This window comes from Microtus oregoni, unplaced genomic scaffold (assembly GCF_018167655.1).
Source record: "Microtus oregoni isolate MIOR12 unplaced genomic scaffold, Mior012 000013F_ref0000133, whole genome shotgun sequence".
In the NCBI taxonomy this organism is placed as follows: domain Eukaryota; kingdom Metazoa; phylum Chordata; class Mammalia; order Rodentia; family Cricetidae; genus Microtus; species Microtus oregoni.
Window position 1 is genome coordinate 3005009 of NW_024543072.1, and position 14507 is coordinate 3019515.

A 14507-nucleotide genomic window follows, 5' to 3' on the forward strand; every position below is an offset into this window, starting at 1 on the left:
GGGAAATTATCGTGACTACTGTGACTATTTTTCCCCACCTGTTAATTTTGGAAAGGTAGGATATGCACTATAAAGTGATGTGCTCCCACTCAATGCCAGGCCTTGAACTCAGAGGTACCTGTTGTTTTATTTGGGAGTGTTTTAAAGATATTATTGAGATGGATCAGAGGTCCTGAGTTCAATTCCCAACAACCACATGGTGGCTCACAACCATCTGTAATGAGCTCTGGTGCCTCCTTCTGGTGTGCAGGTACATGCAGGAAGAATACTCTACACATAATAAATACATCTTAAAAACAAAGATATTACAGGTCTAGCCAGGCATGGGACCAACATCATGCTACTTAGCAATAAAGAGGTGAGAGAAGAAAGCCGGCAGCTTGCCCAACTCACCTGCTCTCGCTGGGACTCTAGACACGTGCATCTGTCTAGTATTCTGTCTGGTTTTCTTGGTGGCAGTAGAATGCCAGTGCCAATACAATCCTGTAGGCTTCTGCAGCCAAACTAAAAAGGCTTAGTGACCATTGGAAGCACTGGTCAGCCTTAAATGAGGAATGGAGACACTCAGATGGAAGAGAGAGTGCTCAGATTCTTAGCCAGTTAGGCAGAGACACAGGAGCCCATGGGCATGTGCTCCCCCTGAGGAAATGCCCCTGGAATAGAGGCATAGGCCCTTCCCTGTAGATGGTCTGGGCTAGTGCAGAACCTGTCCCAGAGTACAGTGTGGGTGTTTCAGGCATGGTGGTGTGATGTCTGCATGTGCATAGGGGGATGGGGTGGGAGTTTCCCTCCACGCTGCTCTGGACCACATGGCTAACAGGGTGTGGGCTGAATCCTTTCACTTCCCCAAATGTAATAATACCCTGAGTGCATAGTGGGGCGGGGCCCCACCCTGTCCTCCCTGCCCACCCTCTCTTCCCTGGCCACTGCCTGGCCAGGCTATAGGGCCCCCCTTGGCCTTGGGGGAGGCCTTGGGGTGGGTTCTGAGTCTCACCTAGGCCAGGCCCACCCTCACTGATTTGACATCCCCCTCCCACCCCTGCAGCTGGACCTGCAGCCTCAGGCCAAGGTGCTGATGTCTGTGCAGTATTTCCTGGAGGATGGGGGTAAGACCCCCCACCTGGGCAGGGGCAAGCGCATTTGCCAGGTCAGGGGAAAACTTTGCACTGGTACCTAAGGAAGCAACTCCCATGGGGACATGTTGGGACCATCTTGGGAGGTTTGCAGGGGGAGCGACTTTCATGAACCCTGGGGCTGACTTCACCCTATGGCTTACAGATTGCAAACAGTCTATGCGTAGTGAAGAGGAGGCCAAGTTCCCAACCATGAACCGCCGTGGAGCCATTAAACAGGCCAAAATCCACTACATTAAGAACCACGAATTCATTGCCACCTTCTTTGGGCAACCCACCTTCTGCTCTGTGTGTAAAGAATTTGTCTGGTGAGGGTGGCAACACCTGCTGGGGTGGCCCAGGAGGGAAGGGACTGCGTATCTTCACTGGAGTATCGACCTTCACTCACTCTTCTGGGGCTTTGCCTTCCAGGGGCCTCAACAAGCAAGGCTACAAATGCAGACGTAAGTCTCTCAATGCATGCATGTGTGTGCTTAAGCACGTGCCGTTGTTTGTATCCCTGGGTCTGAATGGCGTGTCTGGACAAGAGCCCTGTGTACATGAGTGTGTGTGCTTGAGTTGGTGAGTGCCAGGCTGGCTTGTTGCAGCTTGCCAAAGCCAGTTCTGTGCATTCCTTCCCAACTCTGTGCAGGTTCTCAGGTTGTTTCCAAAAATAGACTATTGTAGAATTTACACGGAAACCAACCCCAAACCAGCCACGGGCACACACGAGGTCTCTATCCTCAGGGGTGGATGTGAGATCTTCACTAGCACTCCCCTGACTTTGTGTGCTTGTGGATGCAAGTATCTCTGATGCACAGGTGTGAACACACCTTTCACCATGACACACAGTGTGGAACAGGCTTTGCAGACTGCAGGTGTGGGCAAGCATAAGCTGCTCTACCATTTGTTCACTGCGAGGTCAAGTTCTTCACACTGACCAGGTGCCTCTGTTTCCTTGTCCATAAGCTAGGCTTAATAGATCCAAGTGTGAAGGCCCACTGGGACGAAATATGTAAGCTATGTTTTAAGGGCTTAGCAGCTGCTGAGCGTTTAATAAAAGAAGCCTATTGTTGTGATTATGCAAGCTTTGTATGCATGTACAGGTGTCTTTGTACTGAGGCATGTCATGTGTTCATGTAAAAGAGAGTTTACTTACTAGCTATTTGCTATCTTGAAATAAAGAAATGGGAAAGAGAGGCTCTCCGGCCCCTATACATCCTCCCTTCTGCCCACCCCCCACCCCACCCTAGGAGTCCTTGAGCCTTCTCTATTTTCTACAGCCCTTTAGATTGGCCCATCTCTTGCCCCATGCCTTCCAGGCTCTTTCTGGAAGGGCTGGCAGGAGGAGGGAAAAATGAAGCCCTGAGCTGAGGCCTGTGTAGGGTGAGGGTGTGGGCGGCCAGTGAGAAGGCTGGCTTTGTGCAGAGGGCTGAGCTTGGCCAGCAGTGCCAGCTCAGACTCTGCCTCTCTTGGTAACCCCCCCTCCCCTGTCCCGGGTCTGCGCCCCTTCAAGAATGCAACGCTGCCATCCACAAGAAATGCATTGACAAGATCATCGGCCGCTGCACTGGCACTGCTGCCAATAGCCGGGACACCATCGTGAGCTGGGCCCTTGGGGTTGGGGGATTGGTTAGATAGGAGGCTGTGGGTGCCCTAGCCTTCCTTTCCTTTTTGGGCCTTTGGGTTTCCCAGACCTTAGTGGAACTCTGTTATGAATCTGACAACGCACAGGGTTGGGGGAGAACTGGCATGTGACCCCTGACCTGTAATACCCTTCCCCTCCAGTTCCAGAAAGAACGCTTCAACATTGACATGCCACACCGGTTCAAGGTTTACAACTACATGAGCCCCACCTTCTGTGACCACTGTGGCAGCTTGCTCTGGGGACTGGTGAAGCAGGGGTTAAAGTGTGAAGGTGTGTGCTACCCAGATCCCAGCTACCCCCAACCTCCTAAGCCCCAGCACCCATCATGATACCTTCACCCCTTTCCCTGATACTTCAAAGGACTCTCATCTGTCCACACTTCATTTGGGGTGAACCGTTCATTTAGGAGGAACCCCTCCCCACTGCCCTTCAAGTCTCCATCCTGAACTTTATCCTCAAGTGTGCAGTTAGGGACTCACTGAGGAGAAGTCACTGGAAGTTCTTAACCAAGGCTTGCCACACACAAGCAGGCCCTGCTCCCAGACTCCCTTGTCCCAGGCTTCCCTTTAGGAGAGTCTCAAGGTCCTGAGGAAAGCGGCCTATCTCGCTTGTCCCAGATGTTAAAGGGATTGTAACTAGCTTCCATTCTCTCTCCCTCGCTGTCCCCTCCTCTTCCTCCCCTCTCCCTCTCTTTTTCTCCCCCTTTTCTCTCCTTCACACCCTTTCTCTTTCTCCCTTCCTGCCTCCCTTCTCCTTTCTTTTTCCCCCATCTCTCTCCTCCTCTCTTTCTCTGACCGGGATCTCTGTAGCCCAGGCTAATCCGCAACTGTATAGCTGAAGCTTGCCTCAAATGCAGAACAGTCTTGCTATCTCAGCTTCCCAATTGCTGGGATTATGGGTGTGAGTTACTGCATCCAAATATTTTCTTTATCTTTACTTAAACCATGAAATATTCGGAATGCTCACAATGGCTTCAGATGCTCTCATCCCTGAGAAGAAGCTCAGAAGTCCAAAAGTTCTTCTGTCTCCTCCCCTCCCTGCCCCCTCCCCTTTTCTCTTCCTCCCTGCCCATTTCTGAGACCTAACACTGGTTGCTCTGCTTCCGTCTCTTACAGATTGTGGCATGAATGTGCACCATAAGTGCCGAGAGAAGGTGGCCAACTTGTGTGGCATCAACCAGAAGCTCTTGGCTGAGGCCTTGAACCAAGTGAGCCAGGTAGGCAGGGGCATTGGGGTCTGGACCTAGGGTGATGCAAGCAGAGGCTCTCAGGGCTCACAGAATGCCTGAGAACTCTAAGGTGAGGCTTCTGTAAGATGAATTTAGATAACAGAGAGGTGGCCTTGTCATCTTGGGAAATTCCTCATTCAGGCAGTTCTTTACATGAGGAGAGACAGAACAGAGAGGTGGCCTTGTCATCTTGGGAAATTCCTCATTCAGGCAGTTCTTTACATGAGGGGAGACAGAACAGAGAGGTGGCCTTGTCATCTTGGGAAATTCCTCATTCAGGCAGTTCTTTACATGAGGGGAGACAGTGACTACAGGGCTGAGCATTGGGACATTTTGAACAAGAACAGGGTCTGTGTTATATATGTGTCATATATGGTATATTGTGTGGTGTTTATATGTATCTTGTGTGTAAGGTGTGTGTGTTTGTGTGTGGTATTTATTTGGTATGTAGTGTGTCCAGAATGTGTTATCTATGAGTGGGTGGTATATAGAATATGTGGTATGTATATACATATGCTGTATGTGCATAGTGTATATGGTTTGTTTACATGGTGTGTGTGTGTTGTATGTATGCAGTGCATACATGTCTATGTTGTATATGCATAGTATATATGATGGGTGCACATGTGTATGGAGTATGAATGCACAGTGTGCGGTGTGTGTTAGGTATATAAAAAAGGGTTCTCATGATGTGTATGTATTTACCTATGACTGGAACTTAAGGGATAGTAAAACTTTAGAGCAGAAATGAAATGAGTGACTAGCAGGAGGTTTCATGGGTAAAGGCTCTTTCCACTCAGCCTGACAGCCTGAGTTCCTGCTGTAGAACCTATAGACTAGGAGAGAAGCATCCCATAGGTTGTCCTGTGGCACATGCACGTGTGTGTGTATGTGCTGCACGCATGCACAAATAAATGTAAAAAATGTTTGAAAATAGGAGATTAAACAATTTATTATTGCTTAGGAAGGTATGGTTCAGTCACTAAAATCCTTTGCCTATAATCTGTGCCTTTTAGATCTCAGGGCCAGGGGAAAGGAGGAGTATGTCCTGGGAGTCCTGGGCTCTGCCCCTCTGACGCCATTGGGATTAAGGGGGGATTGTGATTGGGGATCCTCTCACTGGGCTAGCAGTTCTGACAGTCGTCTTACCAGTTGGCTTTCTTCTTATGCCCTTTCCCTAGAGATCTTCACGGAAGCTGGATTCAGGACCATCAGAGACTGTTGGAATATACCAGGGATTTGAGAAGAAGACAGGAGTCTCTGGAGATGATTCCCTAGGTGAAGCTGGGTCAAATACCCCCATTAAATCTCCCATTCCCCAACAGTGCAAAGAAAGGTGCCAGTCTTTCATGCCGAGTGAGTCCTGAGATGAGGTACTGAGCCCCTTTCTCTCCAACTCCTTCCCCAGCTCACCCTTGGGATTCCAATAAGTCTTTTTGTCTAGTAAGTTCTGGGAAGAGGTACCACCCATGGGGAGTGAGCCCCTTCTCTCCTCTCTGAGACCCTTGCCTCACCTACTCCTAACCCCTGGGAAGGGAGTCATGTAGACTGAGACCTTAGTCTCTCCGTCTCTCTAACAGACAACAATGGGACCTATGGCAAGATCTGGGAGGGTAGCACCCGCTGCAACATTGATAACTTCACGTTCCACAAAGTGCTGGGCAAAGGCAGCTTTGGCAAGGTGAGAGCAGCCTGTGACCAGGGCTCAGGGCTTTCCTGTTGAGCACCAGGGGCTGGGTGCTGGTAACCTCAGGGCCGTTGCTCAACATCCTTCCCTTTGGTAGGTCCTGCTTGCAGAGCTAAAGGGCAAAGACCAATACTTCGCCATCAAATGCCTGAAGAAGGATGTGGTGTTGATCGACGATGATGTGGAGTGCACCATGGTGGAGAAGCGGGTGCTGGCGCTCGCCTGGGAGAATCCCTTCCTCACCCACCTCATCTGTACCTTCCAGACCAAGGTTTCTGGCCTTCCCATCATTGCCCATGCCCAACCAACCCTGTCTTCCCCCATGGCAGGGCTGTGTCTGTTGCAGTCACACCTCCTAAGTTGTTACCCTCAGCCCAGGTCCTATGTCCCCTGCTTCCTGTGGGGGCTCCATGAGCTTTACCTCTGCTTACCCCCACCCCACTCCAGGACCACCTGTTCTTCGTGATGGAGTTCCTCAATGGGGGTGACCTGATGTACCACATTCAGGACAAAGGCCGCTTCGAACTCTACCGTGCTACGTATGTGAGGGCCCTGTGTGAGGAGAGGTCTAATGCCTCTTTGGCTGAGTCTAATGCCCTTTATCCTTTATTCCTTCCCCAGGAAAGGCTTGAGTCAGGACAGGGCTGGCACTGGGGACACTTGGGACACTGTGTGGGAAGCAAGCTCTGGCTATGGGGCCAGCACAGGTCCTCTGGGCCCTTGTCCTCTCTTTAGGCCTCAGGCAGAACAGCAGAATGGATAGTGCCCTTTACAGACCCTGGTGTGTGGCTCCCAGACTACAATAGTAATGCCTTCGAGCCTATGCATACCCCTAAACTAGTGGGCATACCCCTAAACTAGTGGGCATACCCCTAAACTAGTGGGCATACCCCTAAACTAGTGGGCATACCCCTAAACTAGTGGGCATACCCCTAAACTAGTGGGCATACCCCTAAACTAGTGGGCATACCCCTAAACTAGTGGGCATACCCCTAAACTAGTGGGCATACCCCTAAACTAGTGGGCATACCCCTAAACTAGTGGGCATACCCCTAAACTAGTGGGCATACCCCTAAACTAGTGGGCATACCCCTAAACTAGTGGCCTGTGTTTGCACACTCGTGTCACAGAAGTGCCCTCCTACCACAGAGCATTGTCTAACTTTCCCTTCCAATCTGCTGCCTGGACTTCCAGCTTCCACTCACCTGATAAAGACTGTGCTTGGTTGGGTCCATGGTGTCAGTAGAGTTATTGATAGCATTTCCTGTCCTGAGGTAGGGGATGGGACTGGTGGGCAAAGGCCTGGATCACTGTCTCTTCCTCAGGTTTTATGCGGCCGAGATCATCTGTGGGCTACAGTTTCTACACAGCAAAGGCGTCATTTACAGGTATTGGTGGTGTTAGGGCCCCTAGACTTCTGGGAAGGGTGGTGCCTAGCCTGATCACAGTTCCAGCACTGCTTAGAGTGAGTGTTTGGCTGAGTATCTGCTTAAACCCCTAACTCGGTACAAGGATTTTTCTGCCCCTTCAGCTGAGGCTGGTGCAGCTCTAGGAGCTGGGAGCTTACTGTCCATATTCAGTGCTCTTGGAAGGGGGGAGCCCTGCAGGCACAGAGTCTCCCTACTTTATGCTCAGCATATGCAGACGAGCCTGCACTCTGTATCTCTATGTGGGATGACATTAAACTATTTATCAGGCAGGAACTAACTGTGGAGCCAAGTTGTGTTTTTATACCTCTGTAATCCCAGCACTTGGGAGGCAGAAGCAGGCAGATATCTGTGAATTTGAGGCCAGCCTGGGCTACATAGGACATCCAGAGCTACATAATGAGACCTTGTCTCAAACAAAAAAGAATTAAAAATCAGCCTGGGCTGTATATTGATACCCTATCTCATAAAAGAAAAGAAAACCAACCAAACCAAGCCATGTGACAGTATGTATCAAATACTGGTGCTAACCAGTTTTCTGGGGTGGGAGTGAGGAGCTGCAGAGATAACAATTTAGAGAACCTGCTTCCCTTGCAGGGTTGGGTTCTTGCCATCCATGTCCAGTGGCTCACAACTGCTTGTAGCTCTCATTCTAGGGATCTGATGCCCCCTTCTGGCCTCTGTAGGCACCTACACTCATGTGCACTTACCCACCCACAGACACACATACATAATGTGTAAATCAAAGATAACAATAATAAATAAAAAGTGGGATGAGATACATACTCCAGTTTGCTTGTCCATGCCTAGAATGACTGGAGGCTGTCTGGTGGCTGAAGTTCGGGATACACCTTATGCTGTGTGTACATTCTATTACTGTTCCCATTCAGATGACTAATGGGGAAATCAACACGGTCCCTACCCTTGTTGAGTCAGATAAACCAGAGCTGGGAAGGGGGTGGGACATACCTGCCAGCCAGTTAGGGGATAAGGGGCAAGTGGTGTCAGTACCTCTGAACTTCACTCAAGGCTTCAGGAAGTAGGATATCGTGTGTCCCACATTTAGCATAGAGGGCTGCTGCCAGAAGGCACCTGTGTTTAGCATGCTGAACTCACCTTCTCCTCTGTGTTCTCTGTGCTCCAAGGAAAAGCTGTGGACTTGCAGGGCTGAAATCCAGCGTATAGCAGCAAGGCTAGGGAGGATTAGAACTGGCACCCAGGGATTTTCTGTCCCTTTTTTTCCTCAGGGACCTCAAGCTGGACAATGTGATGCTGGACCGAGATGGCCACATCAAGATAGCTGATTTTGGGATGTGCAAAGAGAATATATTTGGGGAGAACCGGGCCAGCACCTTCTGTGGCACCCCTGACTACATTGCCCCTGAAGTGAGTAGATGTCTCTCACTCAACTATGCGTTTACCTTGTGTAGTGATGAGGCAAGCAGGCCTGCTTTTTGTCCCACCCGCAGGGCTAGCTTTACACCCGAAATAACAACACACAAATTGTATTCATTTAAACACTGCCTGGCCCATTAGTTTCAGCCTCCTACTGGCTAACTCTCACATCTTGATTAACCCACATCTCTTAATGTGTGTAGCACCATGAGGTGGTGGCTTACAGGGAAGATTCTAATTTGCGTCCATCTCGGGAGAGGAAAGCTATAGCATCTGCCTCACTGCCTTCTTCCTCCCAGCATTTTGTTAGGCCTACTCTCCCTATCTAAGCTGCTGTCCTATCAAAAAGCCAAGGCAGTTTCTTTATTAACCAATGAAATAACACATAGACAGATGACCCTCCTCCATCAGCCTTGGTAGGGTAGAGTCATGGAAGCTTCCCAATGAAGGCTGGTTCCCTACTCTGACCACTGTTGCCCCCAGATCCTGCAGGGCCTGAAGTACACATTCTCTGTGGACTGGTGGTCCTTTGGGGTCCTTCTCTATGAGATGCTCATTGGTCAGTCGCCCTTCCATGGTGATGATGAGGATGAACTCTTTGAGTCCATCCGGGTGGACACACCACACTATCCCCGCTGGATCACCAAGGAATCCAAGGACATCATGGAGAAGGTAAGCCTGGCTGACACATGGCTTTGGGGTTCCAGGAGATCCTGTCTCTGGAATAGGGCCTCCCTCAACTCCGTGCCTGACATATTCCACGTCTTGATCTGTCCTTGTTCCCAGGGCACTCTTTTCTAGGCCTCCTGTCTGGAATCAGCAGGGTGTGATGACTAAGGGTTCGGAGGGAGACAGACAGACCTGAGGCTGAGTCTGGCTCTGTCTGTCTAGTGCTAGTGACCTTGGGTGGGTCACTTAACTTCCCTCTCCGCATCCTCAGAATTAGTAGAAGCACTAAAAACTGGGAACACTCAGCACCTGACTGACTACCGAGTGTCAGTAAAACATAGAGCTTTAGCCTCAGCCCCAGAGTTCCTGGGCTGAGCCTGTCCGGCCTTGGAGCCCTTGATCTGCTAGCAGTTTGCAAAAGCTCCAGTTTCTCATGGCCTTGAGTCCTGACCGAGGCCCCTGTGGATTGCAGCTGTTCGAGAGGGAGCCAGTCAAGAGGCTGGGAGTGACAGGAAACATCAGACTTCATCCCTTTTTCAAGACTATCAACTGGGTCCTGCTGGAGAAGAGGAAGGTGGAGCCACCCTTCAAGCCCAAAGTGGTATGACACCCACCCCTGTTCCAAGCCTGGTCCCGCCCTTGCCCTGCCCCCTTCCTGCAACATTCCCACACTTGCCCCTTTTCCTTTCCCAACAAACCAGCTTCCTGTTCTCCCCTGGCATGCTGTACCAAGCCTGTGCTCTCGCGTTCTCATAATCTCCCCAGTCCGACTCCGGCAGTCATTCACAGACATTTGGAACTGTGGACTCAGGGTCGTGAGCTGGAGAATATGGCTCAGTGGTAGAGCACTTAACCTAGTGTGTACAAAGCCATAGGTTTGATCCTCTGCACCACCAAATAAGAGGCAGAAACAGGCAGGCCTGATAGAGCATGCCTCTAATCCCAGTACTTGGAAGGTAGAAGCAGGAGAGTAACCACAAGTCTGAGGCCAGCCCAGTCTTCATAGTTACTTCTCAGCTGGCCAGGAGTGTGCAGGGGAACCCTGTTTCAGAACAGCAACAAAGAAGTCGTGTAGTGGTGGCAGTAGTGGTGGTGGCAGGTCAGCTGGGGATGCATAGCGTGATCTTGTCCAAGAGGCCAGGGACCAGGAGACAGGACCTCACTGTATTGTTCAGTATGACTCAGACTCCTGCACTTACGCTGGCCTCTTACAAGTGCACACCACCATAAGTCAGCCACCTTATAACTAAACTCTTCAATACATTGTGCTTTGGAAACCATGTCTTGGCCACCACAGTTAGGGGTTTCACCTCCATCCATCTACTTATGAATCACATCCATTTTCCAATTGATATTGGACGTGCTGAGTCCTTGTTGGAACAGAACGCTGTGCTGGGCTTTGGTGAAGTAAGAAAACACCCTAGTGCTGGAGGAGCCCTACCTGGTGACAGTCTGATAGAAGACAACCATACTGGAGATGTCACAGGGCACACATCTAGGGTTGCTTTGGGAGTGTATATCAGTAGGAGCCTGGGGTGCAGGGAGCAGAGTGGTCTGAAAGACTGCATGGAAGAACTGCTCTGTGTTAGTAGGGCTTGGGATGTCTTCAGACAAAAGCGTAGCTAGAGGGCATTCCTGGTAGTGAGCGATGATTCCATCAAGGTCCCAGGTCCTCAGAGGCCACTGGACTGGTTGGAATAGGGAGCGGATAGCACCTCTGGGAAGTTGGAATTTGCTGGTTGTGATGATGTACGTGTGTGATCCTAACACTCAGGCGGACACCGGAGGTTCTCAACTTGAAGCCAGAATACACAGCATGGTCCTGTCTTTTAAAAGAGAAGTTAGGGCACAGTATCCCTTTGTGATCACAGCGTCTTCTGCCTGCCTTTATCTTGCTTGCTTTCTGTCCTCTTCTGGGACACACTGTTCCCACTGGGCAGTCTCTGTGACATGCCCACATTTGTGCCTTGAAGCAGCAGGCCACTTTCCTATGTGGATCTTATGTTTATATAAGTTCCTGTGTATATCTTATATTTCCTTTTGTGGATCTTATATTCAGAGGCTCCCGGGGCAGGGTGACAAGCTGGCCCAGCTCTTGCTACAGAGAGAAGTTTCTTCCTGCACACACTAGTCAGGTGTAATGCCCCACTGGGGGCAGGGCAGGCATGTGAGTAAGGCAGTGGGCTCTTGGCCCCAAGAGTGGGCCTAATAGGAATTGAGCCCAAGGGCTCTAGTGTAGCTAGCTCAGTGGCAGAGTACTCACCTAGCATGTCAGTGTCCTCCCCAAATAAAGGTAAAAATAAAAAACAAAAGCCAGGCATGGTAGCACATAACTGTAATCCCAGCCCTTAGGGAGTGGAGGCAGAAAAATCATGGGTTCACCACACAGCAAGGCCTGACATCTCTGAGACTGTTTTCCTGCAAATAAAAGAGTAGCGTTTCTCTCTGGGACTGTGGTGTAGGGTAAGATGAAAAAAGGAAGTGAACCCAGGGCTCCCCTAATCTACCAGTTTCCAGAAGAAGCCAGAAATCTGAGTTTCCCTGTTAAAAATATTGTTTCGGAGTCTATCAAAGCCTAGCACTGAGGGCTAGGAATGTAGCTCAGTCGTGAAGCACTTGCTACACGCACACGAGGCCCTGGATGTGATTCCCAACAATTTGCCAGACAAAACCAGTACTAGCTAAATGCTTGTGCCTTCTAGCTCAGTTTGGCCCAAGGGTCACCAGCGACCTATCTCATCCAATCCTTTGGGGCAGTGAATTAGGAACTTGTCTTATAAACAGCCAGAGAATAAATATTTAGAGCTTTGCAGGCCAGGCAGTCCCGGTGCAGCCATACTCCATGTGTTGACGAGTGTGGCTGTATAAAACGATTTGTGGGCACAGAAATTTGCATTGGACTTCATTTTCATGTGACATTGGATAGCCTTTTAATTTTTTTTCCCTAACCGTTTAAAATCATAGAGGCTAGAGCTGGGAGTGGGGGTGCTTGGTGATGATGCCAGCACTTGGGAGGCTGAGGCAGGAGGATCATGAATTTGTAGGCAGCCTGGGCTACATGAGACTTTGTTTCAAAAACACCAAAACCAACTAAACAAAAATAGCAAACGCTATTCTTAGCTTATAGGCCCCTTTAAAAACAGAGCAGGAGACATGTGGCCTACAGGCTGAGTTCACCGGCTCCTGTCCTGAAGGGTGCCCCCTGTCTTTACTAACCCCTCGCTCCTCTCCTACCTTCTTCATCCCTTGGGGAATTAGCAATACCCAATGGTGGGACTGCCCTCAGGCCACCAGTGATACCCTTTTTCCTGACTGAGTAGACTGCCCTGGCTTCCCTGACCAGGACCTCAGAGGCCTGGGTGCCTGTTGTGCCTGTGAGGGCAGACTTTGGAGATACCCTGGCGGTCACCCTCACCCTCTGCTGCCTTCCCTCACAGAAATCCCCCGCAGACTACAGCAACTTTGACCAAGAGTTCCTGAGTGAGAAACCCCGCCTTTCCTACAGTGATAAGAACCTCATTGACTCCATGGACCAGGCAGCCTTCCGTGGCTTCTCCTTCGTAAACCCCAAGTTTGAGCAACTCCTGGACAAGTGAGCTCCCCGACCTGCTTTACACGCCAGTAGAGCAGGCCAGTCTGCCCTAGTTCCGCATCCGCATGCCCGTGGACAGCCACGGGTGACTGGGTGTTTGCTGCTGCTGCCTCCTCACCTCAGAGGGTTCGGCTCTTGTTGCCTGGGCTCCCAGTACTCCTTCTGTGAACTGTTTGTGAATTTGCTTTCCCTTTGCCATCCGAGGGAAACTGTAAATCCTGTGTTTCATTACTTGAATGTAGTTATTGAAATATATATTATATATATGCACATATATATAATAAGCTGTATATATTGCTTAGTATAGAAAGCATGTAGGGGACTGGTAATGTGTTGACTTTTTTTAAAAAAATAAAAAGCATGTATGTGTATGTATATGATTATATACATACTTATACATATATATGTATGTGTATATATATGTGACCAAAGGAAAAAGCACAAGCTGTCTGAACCACAAGGTTCTTTTATGTGTATCTAAATAAACATTGAATGGTACCAACCTGGCTGTGGGGACATTTATGTCCCAGGAAGCTGGTGGCAGGTGCTCCTGTCACTTTTAACTGCAGTCACAGACCCCTGAGTCTTCATGCAAATATGTTTGTATTTAGGGGTTTCCTTATTCTCGAGGGCCGTGGGACTGCAGGAGCCCCAGATGTCTCTGTGGGGTGATGGTAGGAGGTGAGACTGGACAGAGAGGGTCAGCCCAGAAGTTGAGAGAAGCGGAAAGCCAGGTCTGAAAACTGGAGCCAAGGCTCTGAGTTGGGAGTCTCAGGGCTGGAATACGTGCATAGCGTGCAATAGAACTCTGGCTTCCAGCTGGCGCTCGATCACCGCTCATGCACACACACTGTTAGTAGAGCACTTGCAAACATGCATGAAGCCTCATCCGCAGCAGTGCATAAACTCCACCTTTGGGAGGGGGAAGCAGGAAGATCAGGACTTCGGGTTCATTCTCAGCCACATAGTGAGTTTCAAGGCCAGTCTGGGCTATAAGAAACCCTGTCTCAAAAATAATAATTTTAAAAAGATTTAGAGGCTGCCCCCTGATTAGGCAGGAAGACAAAGAAAGGAAAAAGCTTTTAAGTATATCTGGATTCAAATCCCAAAATAGCTATTCATCAAAGATCATGACCCTTCATTGTTTTAAGCCTCAATTTCTTTATCTGTGAAATGGGATCAGGTCTCTTTTTGAGACAGGGTCTCTCTGTGTAGTCCTGACTGTCCTCAAGCTCGCTATGTAGACCAGGCTGGCCTCAAACTCAGAGATCCACCTGCCTCTGCCTCCCGAGTGCTGCTATTAAAGGTGTGTGTCATATGCCTAATTCTAACTGCACATTGTATTATTGCTTTTCTTCTTTGAGAGATGAGTCAGCCTCTAAATTCTAGAATGATTCCACAAGAGTCCTTGCCTACCTGGAGGAGGGGAGGGGAATGCCTGGATGGCGTGGCTGTGAGGCTCGCTCCAGTCTGCTGGGAGCACAGACTGCCCTGTCAGGGAACCTAGGGGCTGCCTGGGAACCAGCATGGCCTTGCTGTGCAGGGGCCCTGCCTGGGCTCTCTCCACCACCCCGTGCCTCCCATTCTACAAGCTACCAGTTTGTCCCTACCTCCCTTCCTGCCTGCCGCCTGGGGCACAGGTCTCAGACAGGGCCCTCCCTTGGGCCCCTCTGGTCCAGCCCCTGGGGCCCAGCTGGCTCTTTGTCCTGGAGGTGGCTGAGGCAGTCCTAGTATCTGATTGGCTGGTCC

At 50.0% G+C, this 14507-nt stretch overlaps 1 protein-coding gene across 1 annotated transcript in view; it reads left to right on the top strand.

Moving 5' to 3' along the window:
- The window catches only part of Prkcd (protein kinase C delta), a 31873-nt gene extending 17809 nt beyond the window's left edge, over positions 1-14064 (top strand). The window contains exons 4-18 of the mRNA XM_041662799.1: positions 1046-1106; positions 1279-1441; positions 1545-1576; positions 2629-2714; positions 2901-3030; positions 3876-3976; positions 5170-5266; positions 5569-5669; positions 5773-5946; positions 6123-6214; positions 7001-7063; positions 8350-8488; positions 8981-9169; positions 9639-9767; positions 12604-14064. Of these exons, the coding sequence (XP_041518733.1) occupies positions 1046-1106; positions 1279-1441; positions 1545-1576; positions 2629-2714; positions 2901-3030; positions 3876-3976; positions 5170-5266; positions 5569-5669; positions 5773-5946; positions 6123-6214; positions 7001-7063; positions 8350-8488; positions 8981-9169; positions 9639-9767; positions 12604-12762 (1716 nt within the window). The 3' untranslated portion in view covers positions 12763-14064. The remainder of the gene's footprint in view (positions 1-1045; positions 1107-1278; positions 1442-1544; positions 1577-2628; positions 2715-2900; positions 3031-3875; positions 3977-5169; positions 5267-5568; positions 5670-5772; positions 5947-6122; positions 6215-7000; positions 7064-8349; positions 8489-8980; positions 9170-9638; positions 9768-12603) is intronic.
- Positions 14065-14507: the final 443 nt, after the last annotated feature.